The sequence below is a fragment of the Astatotilapia calliptera genome, chromosome 23 (assembly GCF_900246225.1).
Source record: "Astatotilapia calliptera chromosome 23, fAstCal1.2, whole genome shotgun sequence".
In the NCBI taxonomy this organism is placed as follows: Eukaryota; Metazoa; Chordata; class Actinopteri; order Cichliformes; family Cichlidae; genus Astatotilapia; species Astatotilapia calliptera.
This window is the reverse complement of record NC_039323.1, coordinates 14,443,892-14,463,650: the sequence shown is the minus strand read 5'-3', so window position 1 is coordinate 14,463,650 and position 19,759 is coordinate 14,443,892. Positions and strand designations below refer to the sequence as shown.

At 41.4% G+C, this 19,759-nt stretch overlaps 1 protein-coding gene across 3 annotated transcripts; it reads right to left on the bottom strand.

Moving 5' to 3' along the window:
- Positions 1 to 1,450: 1,450 nt before the first annotated feature.
- ephx4 (epoxide hydrolase 4) lies at positions 1,451 to 15,463 on the bottom strand. Of its 3 annotated transcripts, none has more exons than XM_026159841.1 (7): positions 15,435 to 15,463; positions 10,675 to 10,760; positions 8,462 to 8,619; positions 5,577 to 5,705; positions 5,140 to 5,243; positions 3,737 to 3,885; positions 1,451 to 2,358 (listed from the first exon to the last, which is right to left on the bottom strand). In XM_026159841.1, the coding sequence occupies exons 1-7, from the start codon at positions 15,456 to 15,458 to the stop codon at positions 2,118 to 2,120; spliced, it is 891 nt and encodes a 296-aa protein (XP_026015626.1). In that variant the 5' UTR covers positions 15,459 to 15,463; the 3' UTR covers positions 1,451 to 2,117. The 3 variants fall into 3 exon arrangements, 2 of the variants coding, with proteins under 2 accessions (XP_026015626.1, XP_026015624.1); XM_026159839.1 differs by lacking the exon at positions 15,435 to 15,463 and adding an exon at positions 14,072 to 14,626; XR_003271295.1 differs by lacking the exon at positions 15,435 to 15,463 and adding an exon at positions 14,072 to 14,633 and having other exon boundaries at positions 2,292 to 2,358; positions 2,713 to 3,885.
- Positions 15,464 to 19,759: the final 4,296 nt, after the last annotated feature.

The window sequence follows — 19,759 nt, the reverse complement described above, 5'->3', positions numbered from 1 at the left end:
ACGTCATTGTTCCATCCCGGATTATTAGTCCGAGTTTATGATGCCACTGTACAGTACTGTACATGAGAAAAATTGATAAATACGAATAATGTAGCACTGGGCATAGACTCGGTATAATCACTATATATGTGAGAATGAAAGTAAACGGTAAACTTTCTAATAACTATAGTGCTGTTTTACATATTATTTATGTAGATACTTGTTATATAGGAATATATAATGTTTATTGTATTCTCAAAACGTAAGTCATTCATGAGGGCAACATTTGATTATTCAGAATGTAAAAAACTGCACCTAACCTAAATTGCAATTATTGAGATTTCTACATAAATATATATAAAAACCATGAAAATATTGTGTCCCATGGTGTGAAACATGCTGTACCTGAACAGCAGTGAGTGAGTGTGTGTTGGCAAAGCGATAAGACCTGTATAAAAAGTAAACCATAACAAAATGCAATGATTTGCAATTTTTCATTTCATGAGGTTCAAAAAGTTCTGAGTTGGAAGCAAGTAGGCCAGTTTAGCACCCGACTATTCTACTACTAAGTATACTCCAGATACTTCAAATCTTATGAAAACTTTATGTACTGTCAGTGATGAGATATTCAGCCTTTATAAGTTTATGCTGAGGAACATTATTCTGAAAATGTTCCACAATTTTTTTGTAGGTTAGTCAACCTCTACCCAAGCATTTCTGAGACACTCTTCCCCTCTAAGATGCTCATTTTATACCCAGTCATGTGACTGACCTGCTACGAGTTAACCTAATGGTAAATGGCCTGTATTTGTATAGCGCTTTACACATCCAGTCATCCACCCATTCACACACTGGTGATGGCAAGCTACATTGTAGCCCGACCGAGACTGTCCAAGCCCAGGCTCGAACCAGCAACCTTTGGATTACAAGGCGAACTACCAACTCTTGAGCCACGATCGCCCGTAATGTTACAGTTTGTTCCTTCAGTTGTCTTTTTAGTACCGCTTACACTCGCTGCCTTTTGTTGTCTTTCTCTCAACATTTTAAGGAAGTGTTTCCGTCATCAAATTCAAAATCAGCCAATCCTTGTCATGGAACAGTAAAATGTCTCAGTTTACACAATATGTTTTCTGTGTTATATTGCGAACAAAATATGGGTTTATGAGATTTGCAGATCATTCTGCTTTCATTTATACAGCGTCCCAACTTTTTTTGGAATCGGGTTTGTAAATATCTGTCTGATGAACACATCTCACCTTATTTCCACATGAACATTTCTGTTTGCACACAGTGGAGGTATAAATATGCAGTGCCACTCAGCTCTGTGCTATATTTAACAGAGCATCCATTGCTATTTCTGGTAGTTCTTTTTAAATCTGAGACAGTAACAGACACACAGAGGGGCATCTGGAGGTTTTCTGCTTTTAACTTCAAATCCGTTATTATCTTTTTTTTAAAAAGCAGTGAAGTCTGACAGTTTGACACTTAGTTTATTTATAAAATCAAATGGTGTAGACCTGGCTCAGTGAATTTCAAAATGCAGTGTGTAGGAAGAGATACAAAATAGTACAATAGTCAACCATCACTGACATTTCTATACAGGAAGATAACATTCTCTACATTTGAGCATTAATCTTCGAGGGGAAAAAAAAGCTTTTTTCAGCAACACTACCTGATAAAGGGAGTGGGAGGGTTACGCCTCCCAAAGGACTGTGCCCAAAGTGGAGTGGAGCGACCCGTTGAAACACACAAGTATAGCAGGCGACGCCACATCCCCAGTCTCGCAGGACATCGTTACACTGCGACAGCTCGAAAGTTAAAAAGGCACCACACAATACAAGTCACAAAGGAGATTCTGCCACACATTTGTAATGCTGAAACCGACAAACTTTAAGGCGGATGTCGTGTGCAAAAAACATCTTGAATATGTGTCACGCGTACTGTTCGGTGTCCTCTCTGGTGAAGTGTGCTTTGATTTCTTCCTTTACGGCTGACTTCTTTAAAAAATATCTGAAACATGTGAAAGATTTAAAGAATGATTGCATTATCACTATGTTGCTTGGTGTCACAGGCACATTCCAGGCTTCCAGGGAGTGAGTGGGGAGAGGAGAGGTGCTGGAGGAGGCCTCGCTGTGGATTTAGTTCCTGTAGCTTTTACGTCCCTCGCCCTCCTTGAGGAAGGTCCATATGAGGGTGTTTACGATATCGGGCTGGTCCTGCTGCAGCCAGTGACTGGCCCCGGAAATGATGTTAAGACGGAAATGATTCCTGATGTAGAGGCGGCAAGCCTCGGCCATTTCCTGTTCCAAGAAGGCATCCCGCTCTCCCCACAGCAGCAGCACCGGAGACCTGACGTGGTTATGGCTCAGAGGGAGGGAGCTACAGAAAGAAAGGAGCGACATGAAAAGCCTTCAGTTGATCACATTCGTCCCATATTCTCTTCACTGGCTTCCTGTTATCTCCAGAATTTAATTTTAAATCCTTCTCCTTACATACAAAGTTCAGAACAATCAAGCCTCATCGTATCTCACACGACCTCAGAGTACCTTATTATCCCGACAGAGTACTTCTCTCTCAGACGGCACAAAAACTTCACAAAACTATATTTATCCCAGCAACATTAAACTATATTTAATGTAGCTAGGATTGACTCCGAGCTCCTCACAACCATGTTAAGGATAAGTGGAAGAGAATGGATGGATGGAGGGATTCATGTCCATTCATGTCATGTACCAGATTTCCGATGGACCCGCAGCACCTGGGTCTTAATTTAACATCCTGTTCTGTAGTATCACAGTTGTTAAACATCACATGCAGTACGGCACGCTTCTGCCGAGACGTCCTCCAGCCTCCATCCTGTCTCAGACCAGAAAGCAGATATACATTTAAAAGGATGGCTGAATGTTGACTGTGCATTCACCTATTTTTGTCCCCTCTGCATTTAGGTATGCTATCCACGAACAGACAGACTAAGTGGGCATGGGTCACTGAGATTTCTTTTACGTAAGCATACAAAAGCTACTCTGAGATAACTCATTGCTTGAGAAGGGAGCAGATGGCCCGCTCAGCCATGCATGTATAGGTCACATGTCAAAATTGCATGCACTGAGATTTTCTTTGATCTCGTTTATGCGGACCATTGTTTGCCAGTAAACGTGTAGGAAAGATGTGAATGTGAATATGAGACAGTATTGTAGCACTGACAGAAGTAGAGGCTCAGTTTTCTGTTCCCCCAGAGTTCTGACAGTAGATGGTGCTACTAAATGCAAACTACACAACAAAAACCTCGTTTATCCTTGGAGCGTAGAACATAACGTTTATTAAACTGACACAACTGAAAATTACTTTTCAAGCATGAACAAAAACTCAACGAGTAAAAAACATTTAAAACAGCTATTTTCTGCTATGTGTCTGGCAGTTTACTGCTCATTTATTTTGCAGCTGACATGACCGTGGCAGTCACAGCTGAGACTGTGGTGCCAAAACACTGGGCCTGTCCTTGCACCTCATCGTGGAGCGCTTTCTCTGAATGTTTAGAACTGAACTGTGCATACTGCTGATCTTCAGTATTCCTATTTTAATGTAAGAGAGCAAACTTTTATTTGGTGTGTTTTTAACAGCTTTTTAGCTTTAATATTATTCTTTGATATCTTATAAATCATACAGATTTTGCTTAACACATATGACATATCACTGTTATATAGAGATTTTAAAAATCCTTTCACATAATCCATCCTTGGCTGAGTGAATTCCCCACCTGAAGACATTCCTGTAATAGTTGAGGGCTCCTGTTAGAGCTCCCGGTTGTGAGAGTGCGTACAGGTAGGCTTCCAGATCCTCTGCGGTGAGCCATCGGCCTTTCCTGCCGATCCCTGTGCTGCGGCTGGTGAACAAAGCCTTCAGAGCCTGCAGCAGAGACACAGCAGCAAACACTGAGTGAGGTTTGCATGGGCGGTACGTTCTGATCTAGACAGCATTCACTGAAGGACGTCCATGTCGCTGTAACGCGAGTCAGAAAAGGTACTTCTGTGGTGAAATCAGCTCTGATGACCTTCAGTCACAGCTCTGGCTCTCTGACTCTCTGCTGGCTCGACGACACTGCATGCTGTGCACCAGCGCGAGCATATGGCAGCATTCTTTCATTTAATTAGCAAAACTCTGACATATTGATTATACTAGGTGATATAACACCAGTGTCTTAGAAATGCTTAAATAATTATAAAACAAGGAATTTAAATAGAAAGTAGTTTTTAGTTTTACAGTGACATTAAACTCACAATAAGCGGAGATTTGAGGTGGTTTGGATCAGTGTTTGTCATATTTTGGCTAACCTTTCACCTTTTCTCTATTTCCTGCATGTGTGGTGTGCAAATCAATGATGGTATACTGTAGAAATCCTCAGCCTGTGGTGAAAACTGCAGGGAAATCTGGGCAGTTACAAAAAGGAAAGACTTGGTTTGAGGTGTTTATCATTGTTTTAAACTAACAGCAATACACACACAGACACAGCAAGCTGTCCTCGTTTCAACACATCAGCATTTTCTCTGTGTCTTTGCTTTCACAACAACTGATTAACTGCGTATGAGGTGTTTAGTAGTCTGTAAATTGTAGCTACAAAAAATAACCCGAGGCACTGCTCTATGCGCTATGTGTTAATTAGCTGTTGATGAACCGAGTCAGGTTAGTCTTTATTTTCAGTCTACATGCTAACTAAGGTAAGCTAAGCTCCCAGCTGTTGCTTAATATTTAATGAACAGACATGAGAACAGTGGCAACCTCACATCAAACTCCGGGAATAATCAAGCACCGGAAATACTGAGAGAACAACTAGAATCTGATCACTGAAAGATAAAATACAAACTGTGTGTATTTGTAAATCTTCTAACACGAAGACAAGATAATATTAAGTACAATTACTTTTAAACAATGGGAAGAAGAAGATAACAAAATTGAGAAAATAAGAAATTAAATGATTAATTACTAACAATATTTTAAAAATCCGGATATTATTTTGTAATAATCTGTAATCCACACATTTCCTGCAGTTTGACCTGATGTAAACACCAAAAATAGACACTGCTCGTAATGTGCGAGGTACACTATTGCACATGCACGTCCACACACGACCTTGACATTGAAAGTCCACACACAACAGACCACCTTGAAATCATTGATGGAGAGCATGAGCTCTGGGAAGCGGGGCAGCTGGAAGAAAAAGTAATGACTGGATTTCAGCAGCTGGCTCGGGTGACGCAGGGCATAATCTGGAGGAGAGGAAAGGAGAAGAAAGGGGACATTTAGTTTCTCGACATAATTAAAGGGCAGGTTTCTTGTGGACATGATAACTCAGGTGCCTCTCTGTCTGCACCATTTAAACCAGCTGTTCCAGCTTCATATTAGCCTCCTCTAATTAGTGTCTCATCAACTTGCACTTAATGCAGAGGAGGATTTGCCAGATGGATGCAAACATGCAACTGAAGTAATAACACTTCCTAATTATCATTAATAATTACAGTAATAACCCAAGAGTCAAACCAGAGCTTCTCTAATTAGCGTGGAGAATACTGATTTTCCAGCACACCGTCCTGAAATCATACCTGTGAACACAGACGGATGCGGACAGTTGAGAACAATGAGTTTTGTCACCATCTCGGGGTAGTGAATCGCAAACAGCCACGCTATGGTCCCACCCCAGTCGTGGCCAACGAGGCAACATCTGTTGTAACCTTGGAAGAAATAAAACACGAATGAAGGAAGCTGGAAGTCCATTCTAACGTTAAACCTAAGCAACAATCTCTGTGGCTCAAAAGTGAAGCCAACATAGTGAGCAGCAGCAGGGAGGATTTAATGGCTTTGGTTGAAGCTGTATACCGACTGCTTTCTTACATACAGGATGTCAGTGGGGTACTTTGAACTCTTGTTGGGTTGAACTGGATGTGTCTGCAGCATTATTTTACTATGTTTAAGTCATAATATATTTAGTACCGGAGTGCGTTTTGAGCTACAGAACACTTGTTGGCAAATGCAATGGTCATTTTGTCAGATGTCTTCATTTAAATCCGAAAAATTAAAAAAATATATAAACCAAAAAATCACCCAGCGAAATTACATCAGTGTAATTTGATAGCTGTCTGCTGTGCTTGTGCTATAGCTGCAAAATGGTAAATACGATTCATGCAACTGGCCCTTTGGTTCGTAAATGGTCCCTTACGGTTTAAAAAAAAAAGAGGATAAAAAGCCCCAAATTGACACAGTGGGTGATGCCACAGGGTCTAGCCACTTTGTTACACTGATACAGTCCATTGTGTAAAAAAAATTTTTTTTAAAAATGCCACTGCCTGAAAATCACTGTTGACTTTCTCAGAGGACATTTACACTCATCAAAGGATGGATTTCATGACATTCAGCCAAATGCTGACCAAAGTCAAGGCTTCAGTCTGATCACATTACTGTTGCAGTTGCTACAAACTGATCCCCTTACCTGAGGTCGCACCATTTACACCTACTAATATGAATCACCCCAGCAGGCCCCACTGATGTTGCTGATGCTACAGAGGAAGAGTCTATAATCTTAGACGGGGAACTACATCTGGAAAATAACAGAGCACCACGGCTCTTTCAGCTGTCCGCCTTTTGGGCTGTTAGCAGTTTACTGAAAACGCTGAAATCTGCTACCGACATGGTAACTAGCATAACATGTGTTCTGTGAATGCAGGCAGCTGGGTGGCTCTCATTGGCTCTAAGAGTTGATCACAGATTAGAGAAGAGCAGTTATCAAACAATCAGTGCTTTCCTTCTTCCACTGAAATAACCATTAAGTGATTTGCTCAGCAATGTGCATGACTGAGTGCTTAGCTCCCAAAAACCTGTTAGGTAATTGACCGGGACAGCCAGAACAATGTAACGAGATGCAAAACATCGTGATAGAACACTTGTGGCTTTTTAAAAAGCTACAATATAAAAAAAAAAATCAATGGTTCAATTTAATTTGTGCAGTGCACAGAGCGTTACAGACTGATTGCAGTTCCTTCCAGCATTTCAAAGATGCACAACCTCTCAGCTTAATGTTTTGATGTTACAGGCCACAGCTTGACTGTTGTGGTCGAGTTTCACCTCTCATTGATTCGATTTATAGCTGCAACAGGCAGCTGCAGAAAGCTTTGTTTAATCCTTCCATTTTCCTGACTGCTTTTCCAATCCTTGATCATCCAGTCACTACCTGAAGGATAAAAGAAATTTTGAAACATAACACTAAACTGAAGAGCCAGATATTACCTATGAATGACTTTGAAGTAATGAACATGTAAATGTAACACATGATGTGATCACAAAGTTCACCAACTCCAGGTGTTAAAAAAGGAAAGTGATCTGAAAATGAAAGTAGGGCTGGTAAAGTTGTATCACTGCTGAGGAAAGCAGTGATAGTTTTTTTTTTTAATTTTTATGGTTTGGGTTGCAAAATTTTATGATCACTCCTCATTTGTTTACCTCAGAAAAGTTTAAAAGGCAGAATTACGTCAGTGTTTAACAATGTTTACGCCTTCTTCTGTCACATTTAACTGATTCATCTTTGATTATTAGGTACTTGCTGAGTCCTGGAAATTTCAACAGTGCTACAAGGAAACTTAAATGGACAAGAACAAGAGCGTCAGATAACCAGAAAGGTTGTAGGCAGCAGTTTAGAGAGATTATTTGAAGCCCTATATTTTAAGTTCAAACTGCATTTGAAATGAAAATGCTGCTAACAGTTCCTCTGCCTTTCGTGTGTCTTCCATTTGTGTTTGGCTACCATGGAGGAGTGCGACCGACAGAGTTTCATGCCCACGTTTTGGTTCATTTTAACCGTGTGTCTGCGTTTCCAGATCTACAGAACTCCTACAGTAAAATATTGCTGTAATAAAACAGAAATTTTCTTTGATACTGAAAAGATTGAAGAAAGCACCTCAAAGACTATGCAGGAAAATCAAGACACGACCTTTTCGGCTTCCTTGTAATTGACACTGAAACAGCCGTGTTAACACATTTAGATGTGAGGCGACAGGTGTGAAGGAGAATGAAAGGGCTCATGTCCACTGAACACAATCTTCAGCGACATTTCAGGGCTGAGACAGATTACCTGATAGAGTGTGTAAGCCGTGCTGAAATGACAGGAAAAACACTGAGATACGTTGGCCAGTTAAAGAGCAAAAACTGTCATTCTGGCCAGATAATCATTAGCTGGTATGTGCACACCACCTCAGGCTAGCTCCCTGCCAGTGTTAGCACGCAGTCAGCAGGCTTTGGGCTCTGTATCTGCAGTGTCCCATGCTCACTTAGAATGAGTCACAGGAAGTTTGTCATGCCGTGCTGCAGGCCTGAAGGCTGTCCACGGCGTAACATTGATAAACAAGTTTATTTTTGACCCAAGTAGCTGTCAAAACACTCTCCGCTCCTCGGACTGATTCCGAGATTACAGGCACGCAGTTCTCCCGTGTTTCCTCACCTAAGTACTCCACAATATCTTTGACATCCGTGACCAGGTATTCGAAGCGGTAACTCTCAGTGGAGAGCGGCAGGTCGGACTCCCCGTAGCCCCTCATGTCGATGGCCACCACACGAAATTCACTCTTGAACTCACGCAGCTGGTAACGCCAGGAAAACCTGAGGCACACACACATTTGACAAGTATTATTGACAAGACGATGCAGGTTAATGCCCGTTTCTCATGGATATAGAGATTTTTCAATTTAAGTTTATTGACATTTATATTACATATAATACATAAGTAGGTAAAAACAAAATCACAGTTATGTAACAAATTATCAAAAGCTTTCAAAACGGATCTAAAATTAGACTTCAAACCTTCAAAGAAACCTTATAACGGGGACAGTGTTTAATGTCTTTAAAAGCGTAAAGATAATGTGTCATTTATACAGCTAAGGAACAAGAAAGTAATTTGTGCCTAAAACACTTTATGAACCCCTTCTACAGTCTTACTTTTGCTCAAACATTCATTCATTTTCTACTATGGTGGATTTAAAGCCCATTCTCCTCTTTTAGGGGTTCTTCCATTTCTCCTAATGTAGTTAGACAGCAACATCGCACTTCAAAACAAGGCAGTTGAGGTGCTTCGGGCACCTGACTAGCATGCCTCCTTAATTCCTAGAGATGTTTTAGGCATGTCCCACTGGGAGAAAACCCCAGGGCAGAGAGATTATATCTCTTGGCTGGCTTAAGACAGTGTCCCCCTGAAAGAGGTGGCCAAGAAGAGCGAGATCTGAGTATCTCTGATTAAACTGCTGTCTGACAGAGACCTGAATAAGTAGCAATAAAGGTATGGACATATGGATGATTTGCGTAATAAATTATTTTCTCTCTTCAGGGTAAATATGTGTGTTTTTCACAATTCTAGCAACTTCCCTTGTTTTCTGAACTCGCGTCTCTTCTCAGGATTAGCATGAGAAGCACAACGAAGTAAACACTCTATGTTTTCTATGGTGACGTACGGCATTTATCCATCATGCCTCTTGATAAATGACTTTTGCTTAGGACACACCTGTGCTTCCTCACTCCTAGCTCCTCCACAAGCTTTCTTTCTCCTTCAGGAGCAATTAAGGAACTGATAGCTGAAGGAATATAATTTCCAGGCCACAGAAGGTGAGAAGATGCAAGGAAGGATAAGTTAACAAAATGGAAAGCCTCTTGTTTGTCTTTTTATCTCCAGTCCCAGAGTCTATGACACAGACTCTTTCTGTTAAACATCTGGGGTCTCTAAGTCCAAACAGCACATTACGCAAGTGTGTTCACAGGCCTTTCCCTGCGATTACGATTCTTACAAACCAACTTTGCAAACTCTCTTTTAGAAACTAGCACTCAGCTTTCTTTCCAGCTGAGTGAAGGTCACCTCTGGATAATAGAAGCTGTTTTAGATTCTAATCCGCCCACTGATGTGGACTGGGATGACTTCCTAATTGAAGATCTTGTCAGCCCCCCTCCTCCTTGTCCTCTTCCTCCTCAGCCGAGTAACGGGGGGAAAAGCAAAATGCAGAGCCCTGCCTGTGATTCTGATGAGTCAGGATAAGATCCCGGCTCTGAACCCTTAGATCTTTGAATACAGAAGAGGGCTGAAGGAAAATAAGCCCCTTGCAGCCCTCCATCCCCCTCCTGAACACAAAGTCTCATCTTTCTTATTTCTGAAAGGGAATTAGCACATTTTAAAAAGCACTCTTTCCAAGCACCTCAGTACAGTTTCATCGTTCCTCTGAAGGATATGTCAAGTGAAGCAGAAAGAGCTCCCCTCTACCGTTAATTAATCCCTGTCCTGTCCGCAGCTTAGATAGCATGCTAGAGATATGGACGGGCTTACAGTTCTTGACAAGCTCTTTGGCCCTGATCCAGACGCAACACTCAACATCATTTTTCATTTCATATCAGGAGGAAGAGAGCTTGAATGCTTTGGACCCCTTTCCCCCGATGGCAAATCATGTCTGTGAATGAGGACTCCTCTCTGCTGGCTTGGATTTGTTTTTGCAGGCCCACAGCCAGATCGCAGAGATTTAACACTGCTGCTGAGCAAGGGAGGAATCCTCATAATGGAAATTTTAGAGAGATGACCAATGCAGCAAATACCAAATACAACTGCACAACACAACATCTTACAGTCTGGTTTAGAGAAGCTTTTACTGTTACTCTGACCCTGATTTGCCTCTGACCTACCAGAACTCAGGGAAGCCGTGCAGAAACAACATGAGGGGCTTTCCTCTCTCACCAGCAGCAACATAGTGGAACCTGAGGCCAGACTCCTGCACAGAAACAAGACACACAAAGACACATTTGCACATGAACACTTCAGCCGTCACTTTTATCCAAAGCCATTTAGTGAACACAACGGAACAAGCCAGCGCTCCTAAGTGACTGTTACTGAGGGGAGCTGCAGGGAAAACTACTACGGGGAAACAAGACAGGAATAGCTCGTTTTCTTTTGAGCCATTAAATAAGAATCAGTGTATCACAAGCTTGTAAAATCATGTTTACTGGACCTGAAACACTCTTGTGAATTTGTTTCTGCAGAATACTAAGTGCTCTAACAAACTTCAAGACTCCTTCAGGAAATGTTTGTAGACATTTAAATGTACATGTGTAATTTTAACACAAAAGAAAATTATGACAACACCTGCCCACATTTCTTACATCCACATTTAATCTTCCTAAATAATCTAAAGTGCTATAATATGCAAATGTTTCATTTTGAAAGTTTAAAGACAAGACAAGCAGTGTCCCCAATATGTCAAACTAAAGGCTCATGAAAGATAAATAAAATTATGCAGAAGACACCTACAATATTTCCATCTGATGGAAAAAGTGAGAGTAGAGAAGAAGAACAAGTTAATGTAAACACTTGTGTTTAAATAGTTGGAAGTTCATTAGATTTAACAGGGTTTGATTTTTTAAATCTTTTTAAGAAACATATCAAAGCTGTGCCTCAGAAATGTGGGGATTTTTTATTTTTTTTGCTTTTCTTTCTCATATATCACTGTTTGGGGTTCTGAGAAAGAACAACAAATACTTTAAGTGCGCATTGTAGGCTTGAGATTATTGAAGCATCTCTACACAAGGCAGTCAGGTGAATCAAAAACAGGAAAATACGGCTTAGACCTTTGCAATAAACTGGTGACCTGCTCTGGGCGTAACCTTCCTCTCACCCTACAACAGCTGAAATAGATTTCAGCATTAAACAGAAGCAAAGAGGAAAGCTGCGCAATAGCGGGCTGACACAAAAAGTCCCCTACTTTACTCTAAAGTCCTTAACCCACCTGAAGCTTCAGGTTCCTGCACTACACTTGTGTAAGCTACATGCAGGACTGCTTCCTTAGTTGTGATATCACCAAACTCCTGCTTCTACAGACATGTTGCTAAGATGGATTTAAGTTGGGCATATTCTAGAGTCAAAGTCAGCTGATAAAGTTGAATTGATTGTTTTTGATGAAGTTCAATAGCTCAAGTGAGATAATAAGAAGCCAAAGGTGTTTCTGTTTTTAGGCAGTGGGGGCAGATTTAGTTCCTATTTAGCAAAACGAAGCATTGTAACAAGAAACTTCAGGGTCACTTTATTGTGCTTGCTCTGCTTGGTTTAGAGGCTTCGCGGCTACACTTAGGATCAAATTGCAGGTGATGCGAAATAACATCCGCAGTAATCATTATATTAAGAAAACCGAGTATCAGACAGGTACTTGTATATTGAATGATTTTGTTCTAATACATATAGTTTTATAATTCTGTTGATGAATTTTATGTCACATGTTGAAATGAAATGGGTGTTAGCGCACTTCAAAATGCTACTGCTTGGACTAGAGTCTATTATAAAACAAATCAAATACAAAGAAAGCAATATTATTGGGCTATTTAAAGAGAAAGACAATCCCCCACAATCCCCACCTTGAGGTGTCATTAAGTGTCAGATAGAAAAGCTTCTCTGTTTTTATTTAGTGGGGATTAGGTGCTTTGGAGGATCTTTCTCTGAATATATCAGAAAACCACAGTCTCTGCAGATTTAGCAAATATTAGGATAGATTTCTGAGTGATGTGCTTTTTGGATGGTCAGCAGGATTTGTGCTGATCTTTCCAATGTGTTTGAGTATGTGTACAAGTTTTCTTTGTGTGAGCAGGATAGTTATAAATATTATTTTTTCTGTTGACACTGTCAGTGAGCTGGACAGACAGAGCAGAAATGCAGGTTTTCCCTTCTTCATATTGAATTTTACTTACTATTTTTAGCCTCTCATTGTGACATGGTGGGACAGTGGTTAGCACTGTCACATCACAGTAAATCCTCCGGACAGCAGAGGGTTTCTGTGTAGAGTTTGCATATTTTCCCCATGCCTGCAAGCTCCCTCTGGATACTCTAACTTCTTCCCACGGTCCAAAGTCATGAATTTTAGGTTAAGTGGTGATTCTAATTGGCTATTGGTGTGAATGTGAGTGTGAAAGGTTGTCTGTCTCTCTGTATCAGCCCTGTGACGGACTAGTGACACGTCCCGGGTGTACCCTACCTCCTGCCCTATGACAGCTGGGATAGGCTCCGGCGTAACCCTGAATTGGATAAGTGGAAACAATGGATGGAGTGGATGAATGGTATTATGGATGGATATTTAGCTGTTCATCCCAATTCATTTTAATATTTGATCAAATTTTATTTGCAATTTTATGGTTCTGTAAAGTAATCTGCTTCCATGGACATATACTTGCAGTACTTTTTTCTTTCTTGTATGGTTACACGTCAGCAGATTTATTCTGTTCACTTTAATTATTTCCCCTGCACCGTGTTGTTTTCAACCAAACCCTTCATGCACTGTGCTCACTGCAGATCAGATTCATTTGCTCATGGAAAACTTTGGTTTATGACTAAGAAGCACATGCTTTAACAGGCACATATGAGTGTTCTTGCGCTAAAACAGTGTACATGTATTCTAGTACTTGTTTAAGGTATTTGTCATTCTCTGCTACTTTTGTGGAACATTTATTTTTAAACACATTGCTATTCTCCAACAGATCATGAAGTAGATCAGAATTCCTTCTTATATTAATACGTTACTAATGACAATCCCATAATATAAGAATGACAGGTACACGCTGCTGTACTTGTCATGCTTTAAGTACATCTTGTGTTGGTAGTCATTCCGAAGTCTAGGATGTGAATAATTCTTCCACCCCTCACATCGGGACATGCTTTGATATTTTAATTACATAATCCTGAACACACACTGTAGGTTGGTAGTTAGAGGCTGGCAGCACGCTGCATGCAGAGACGTGAGGCGGAGGAGCTGTTCTTTCAGCACCACCTGAGCTCCGCGCCAGCAAGCCTTGACTCCACCAAAAACATTACAAATAAATAAATAGAAGCGCTTCGCAAAAACAAACAGACGCTTCGAGATTGTGCTAAAACATCGGGCCCCGTTTGGATTTTCACGACGCGACACGGCGGAAAGGTGTTGAGGCGGGTTTTTTTTGCTTTTTTTACACGTGAACACCCTGGCGTCCGTACACACACATACACACACAAAGGCTGTTACCCTTACAGACACCTTTCATGTCCAAGTGCGTGCGCGTCTCTTACCTTGATCCTAACATAACAGTGGGTTCCCAAGGACGTGTCATTCAGACAAGCCGGGGGAGTTTCACGAATCACCCATTGGAAGGTTGTTGTCGGCCTTAAAACGATGTTCCACCAAAGTTTCAGCAGGGCTACGATGGCGCAAAGAGCACAATAACCGTATATCAATGACCAATACCCCAAAACTCTGATTTTCAGCGCAAGACTGATTAAAAATATCAGCAAGTTGTGGAGCACTCTCGCCATCTTTACATTGCCGCAGGAAATCAGCCCGGATCACGTTACCTATTGATTGATTTCTGTTAACTGGTCGTTTCTGTTTAAACACCGCTCTGACAATGCCGTCGTTTCTTTACCAGCGCATACGCACGACTGTCTGAAGGGAGGATCCCAACAAGCGGCTGAATGGGACGGTGGCAAGAGCATCACGTCAGATTTCACGCGTGCGTGCGACAGCCGTGGCTGTTTGGCAGGAGACCGTGTTGTTGACTATACAAGGCAAGTCCGAAATCGAGCAATAAGCGTCTCGATGCGGAGCTTTACGTTGATTTACATTGAACAGCTAAGAGGCGCTGTTAGGCAGCAAAACCTCCGGAGGAAAAAAAATCACTGCAAAGCACCACGGCTTCACGCTGTTATGGCAACAAAGCTGCGATAAAAAAGAAAAAAAAAAAGGTCTGCGTGACTTCAGCTCATCATCAGTGAAATAATCCCCGTTATTTTAAATTATCTCACCAAGCGCTTCATGAACAATAAGTGGCGGTTTCCCGGTTTAATTAGCAGGTAGGCTGTGACTGCGCATTGATATGTTAATGAGATGCGGTGTCACAGGTGTGTGGCTGTCAAGTCTACTAAATCACACACGGACACGAGCAGGTCAGTTATTCCGTTAGAAAACCGAAGCGGGGACCGGATAACACACATCAGAGGCCAGTTAACCGACTTTGGATTAGCTTAACCCCTCACGTGGCTGGATATGTGGAATCGATAAAGACTTCTGTACGCTCACGCGAATATATGGAGGCCCAACCATGGCAAAATGAAGAAATCCTTTCCCCAGCTATTCACAAGGGCTCGCTACAGCGGACAGCTCCACATATTTGATTTGGTAGATTTGTTACACCTTATGCCCCTTCTGAGGAAACCCTCCAAGGGCTTTGATTCTCCTCTTGGATCAAACCGGATCCTAGGCGAATCTGTAAATCGCACTAGTAAAATTAAACAGGATTTATATTTTAAAAACATAAATTGTAAAAAGAATTATCCTAACACTATTTGCACTTAAGGGGAACAAACTACAGTTAAGTTTTATTTATATGTTTAACTCAACAAATTTAAACTTAACAAATGTTAATTGCCATCTCACCCCGAACAAAGCTTGTGTGATCATCAGTGTTTCCCTCTGCCTTTAAACTCAGCTTTAGTTATTTAGCCAACAGGAGGTTTGTTACTATATATCTAGTCTCCCACATTTTGATTGGTCTACTAACTCTTAAACATTTTGTTAGTTTGGATGCTTCATTGTAAATCCGACCCAGAGACGCTGTGAGAAAAACACATTTTAACAGAACACATTCTTTAAAAAGCAAGGATGGCACCAGCATTTCATAAACAGTTTTGTTCCTGTTTTAAATCTACCCTACATGATGTTTCTTTTTTAAATCCAAGACTTTAATCAAGCTCTGCACAGAAAAAAAATACATAATGCAATAGTAAACCTATACTGAATAGATATGTTCATATATGCCTGAAGCACAAATACTGATTTCTACCCCTTTTTAGTCATTTATTTATTTTTTACATTTACCCCTCTATTTTACTTAGATTAGATTAGATTAGATTAGATTAGATAGAACTTTATTAATCCCTCGGGTGGGTTCCTCTGGGAAATTCGATTTCCAAAAAAGCACAGCACCGACAGAAGTTACAGAGTTATACACACACACATATATATAAATACAGAGACAATATAAATAAAATATACGAAGGGGATAAATATAATAAATAGGAATAAAAATAAAAATACAAGTGAATTGCACATTTCAAGTATTGAGTCTATTGCACCGTTGACTATTTACAAAAGTATTGCACAAAAGGTATTGCACAGTGAGGTGAAGAGGCACTACAGCTTAGTTGTTCCCCCCTCCTTTGTCCTCCTGTTTCCCCTCCCTCTCCCCTCCAGAGAGGAGTTAAACAGTCTGATGGCGTGTGGGACAAAGGAGTTTTTAAGTCTGTTAGTTCTTGTCTTTGGGAGAAGCAACCTGTCACTGAACAGACTCTTCTGGTTGTTAATGGCCGTGTGCAGAGGATGTCTGGCATTGTCCATAATGTCCATCAGTTTCTTTAATGTCCTTTTCTCTGCCACTGTCACCAGAGTGTCCAGCTTCATGCCGACCACAGAGCTAGCCCTCCTGATCAGTTTCTCCAGCCTGGATGAGTCCTTCTTTGCTGTGCTGCTCCCCCAGCACACCACAGCATAGAAAAGTACTCCAGCAACCACTGACTGGTAAAACATCCTCAGGAGCTTCCTGCAGATGTTAAAAGACCTCAGCCTCCTGAGGAAGTACAGTCGGCTTTGGGCTTTTTTATACAGGTGCTCTGTGTTGCATGACCAGTCCAGTTTATTGTCCACCCACAGCCCGAGGTACTTGTACTTGTTGACCACCTCCACCTCCTCCCCCTCTATCTGAACCGGCAGTGGACCTGCTCTAGATCTCCCGAAGTCCACAACCAGTTCCTTAGTCTTTGAGGTGTTGAGTTGCAGGTGGTTTGTGTGACTCCATGCGACAAAGTTCCTCACCAGACTTCTGTACTCCTCTTCCTGATCATCCCAGATACACCCCATGATGGCTGTGTCGTCTGCAAACTTCTGAATGTGGCATAATTCAGAGTTGTAGCCGAAGTCAGAGGTGTACAGGGTGAAGAGAAGAGGGGACAGCACAGTTCCCTGTGGTGCTCCTGTGCTGCTGACCACTGTGTCAGACGTGATGTCCTTCAGCCTGACGTACTGTGGTCTGTCGGTGAGGTAGTCGGAGATCCAAGCCACCAGGCAGGGGTCCACCTCCATCCTGTTCAGTTTTTCCTGAAGCATACAGGGCCGGATGGTATTAAAGGCACTGGAAAAGTCCAGAAACAGGATCCTGACCGTGCCTTTTCCCCCATCCAGGTGTGAGTGGGCTCTGTGTAGGAGGTACAGGATGGCATCCTCCACTCCGACACCCGCCTTGTATGCAAACTGTAGTGGGTCCTGGGCATGTTGTACCTGTGGTCGGAGGAGGTTGAGGAAGAGCCGCTCTAGAGTCTTCATAAGATGTGACGTCAGTGCCACCGGTCGGAAGTCATTCAGCTCATTGGGCCGGTTCTTTTTGGGGACCGGGACGATGCAGGATGTCTTCCATAGGGCGGGCACTCTCCCCAGTCGCAGACTGAGGTTGAAGACTCGTTGTAGCGGCTCCCCAAGTTCAGCAGCACACGCCTTTAGCATCCTAGGACACACCTTGTCTGGGCCTGCTGCCTTTCTGGGGCGAAGCTTCCTCAGTTGTCTCCTGACCTGATCCACTGTGACACTGGGAGATGTTTGGGCAGAGGGGAGGGGGGGAGATGTCTTGCTGCTGAGAGAGGGATTGGAGGAGGGGGGTGTCATGGTGTCAGGAAGGGGGGGAAGCGAGGGAGGTAGGAGAGTGGGGATTGGACTCTGTAGTGAAGGTGAGGGTGGGGGGGTTGTGGGCTGGTCAAACCTGTTGAAGAAGTTGTTAAGTTCGTTTGCCTTCTCCACAGTCCCCCCCACTGTGCTCTTCTTGGTGTTGTGGCCTGTGATGGTTTTCACACCATTCCAGACCTCCCTCATATTGTTCCTCTCCAACTTCTGCTCCACCTTCCTCCTGTAGGTGTCCTTTGCTTCCCTCAGGCAGCGTTTCACCTCCCGCTGTGCTGCCTTCATCTCCTCCTTCACTTTGCTCCTGAAAGCCTTCTTCTTCATGTTGAGGACAGCTTTGACTTCCTGTGTTACCCACGGTTTGTTATTAGGATAACTTATGGGAATACTACAACATATTTACAGCTACATCACATTTATATTGTAGAAATTTACTAAAACATTCAGACATTTAGATTCTAATTTTAATGCATTTAAGAGAATAACCTCATCTATAATTAAATCCAATTGATTTATCAAAAACTCATCACTAATTAATGGATTATCAATATTCATGACTGCACTATTACCAATGCAGTTATGAATAGTAACTCCAAAGAACATGTGGTTGATTTTAACAAAGAATGGAAACAGTTCTTAGATATGTTTCTGTATTCATGAAAACATTAACAAGTATATATTCTGTGCTTGGCTAAATATCAAGCACAATATAAAAGTTCAAGTTTAATAATTTCGTGTGTAGCTTTATCCGTGACAGCATAAATAATGTGAACTTGACACACACACACACACACACACACACACACACACACACACACACACACACACACACACGTCAAGCTCCTTCATATTTCATCAAGTTAATAAATAATTAGTGTAGAAGATTGTGTGTGGAGATTAAATTGTTTAAATAATATACCTTTAGCTAATTTGCCCTGCCAGCAGTTGGGTTTTATTTTGCACTCTGACATGACATGCAGCACAGCAACCAGAACTAAATGAAAGAAAACTTACCAGTGGTTGTGGTGCATGCTGGTAACCATATGATTAGCTCTTGTATGGATTTATGGGGGATCATCTGCATTATGAGTAAACTGCATCTGTGCAGTAACCTGATATTTTGATAAAGTGATCCAGACTGTTTAGTGAAAAAGGTTTATTGAGTAAGAAAAAACTGCATGAATAACAAAGTGCCTTGCATGTACAGCTAACACAATATTTGGCATTTCAAGTACTCAAGGAACTGAGAAGTCAATTGCACAAAGAAAACTTTGGTACTATAATATTTTTTCCTGGCTCAGTTTAAAAAAAAAAATAAAAAAATCCAAGAATATTTAAGAAAGAAGAAAAAAGTCAGTGTGTAAACATGCTACAGTGTTCTGTTTACATTTCAAGTATATTTAAGTCAGTATTAACAAAACCATGGTAAACACTTACAGGACATTAACATATAATACCAGAACAACCGCTGCATGTTTAAGTAGACAATGCAACAAGGTGGCATTGAAACTGCAGTACATGGGATATGAACTAGCTTACTGTGCATATCTTACCTCTGAACAGTAGAGAAAAACATAACTCTTTTATGAAGGCACTTTAACCCTAGTCAGGCGAAAATCCAGAGGGCACTAGTGCAGGCATTTATCAAATGCTAAGTAAGGACTAAATCCATTTGCACTTAAAGCCCCTTTAAGATGTGCACGACTTTACATTCACCTGATGGCGCCTCAACATTTTGTCAAGTTGTGCCAAAGAGCACCTGGTCAGGTTTCCGTAATGCTTACAACATCAATCTCGCCAGGTCTTTCCCACATCTTTGGGATGCAATAACATGTACATAATAGCATTTGTATCTCAACAGTTTAGTTTCAAAAGTGCATTAAGATTAAAATGTTTCTCTTTTAATCCTCTCAGCAGCACTATAAAACAAACAGAAGGACATACCGTGCAGAGAAAACTAAAAAATTTTTTTCCAACTACTCCACTAAATAAAGACGAGCATATTAAAATATGCTTGTTGCAAAAGTGGAAACATT

Excerpts from the sequence above, each read along its gene's own strand:
- ephx4 (XM_026159839.1), bottom strand. The coding sequence starts at position 14,314 with ATGGCGAGAGTGCTCCACAACTTGCTGATATTTTTAATCAGTCTTGCG. Across the intron at positions 5,706-8,461 it reads AGATATTGTGGAGTACTTAG|GTTACAACAGATGTTGCCTC; the intron begins GTGAGGAAACAC and ends ATTTCTTCCAAG. Across the intron at positions 2,359-3,736 it reads TATTACAGGAATGTCTTCAG|CTCCCTCCCTCTGAGCCATA; the intron begins GTGGGGAATTCA and ends TTCTTTCTGTAG.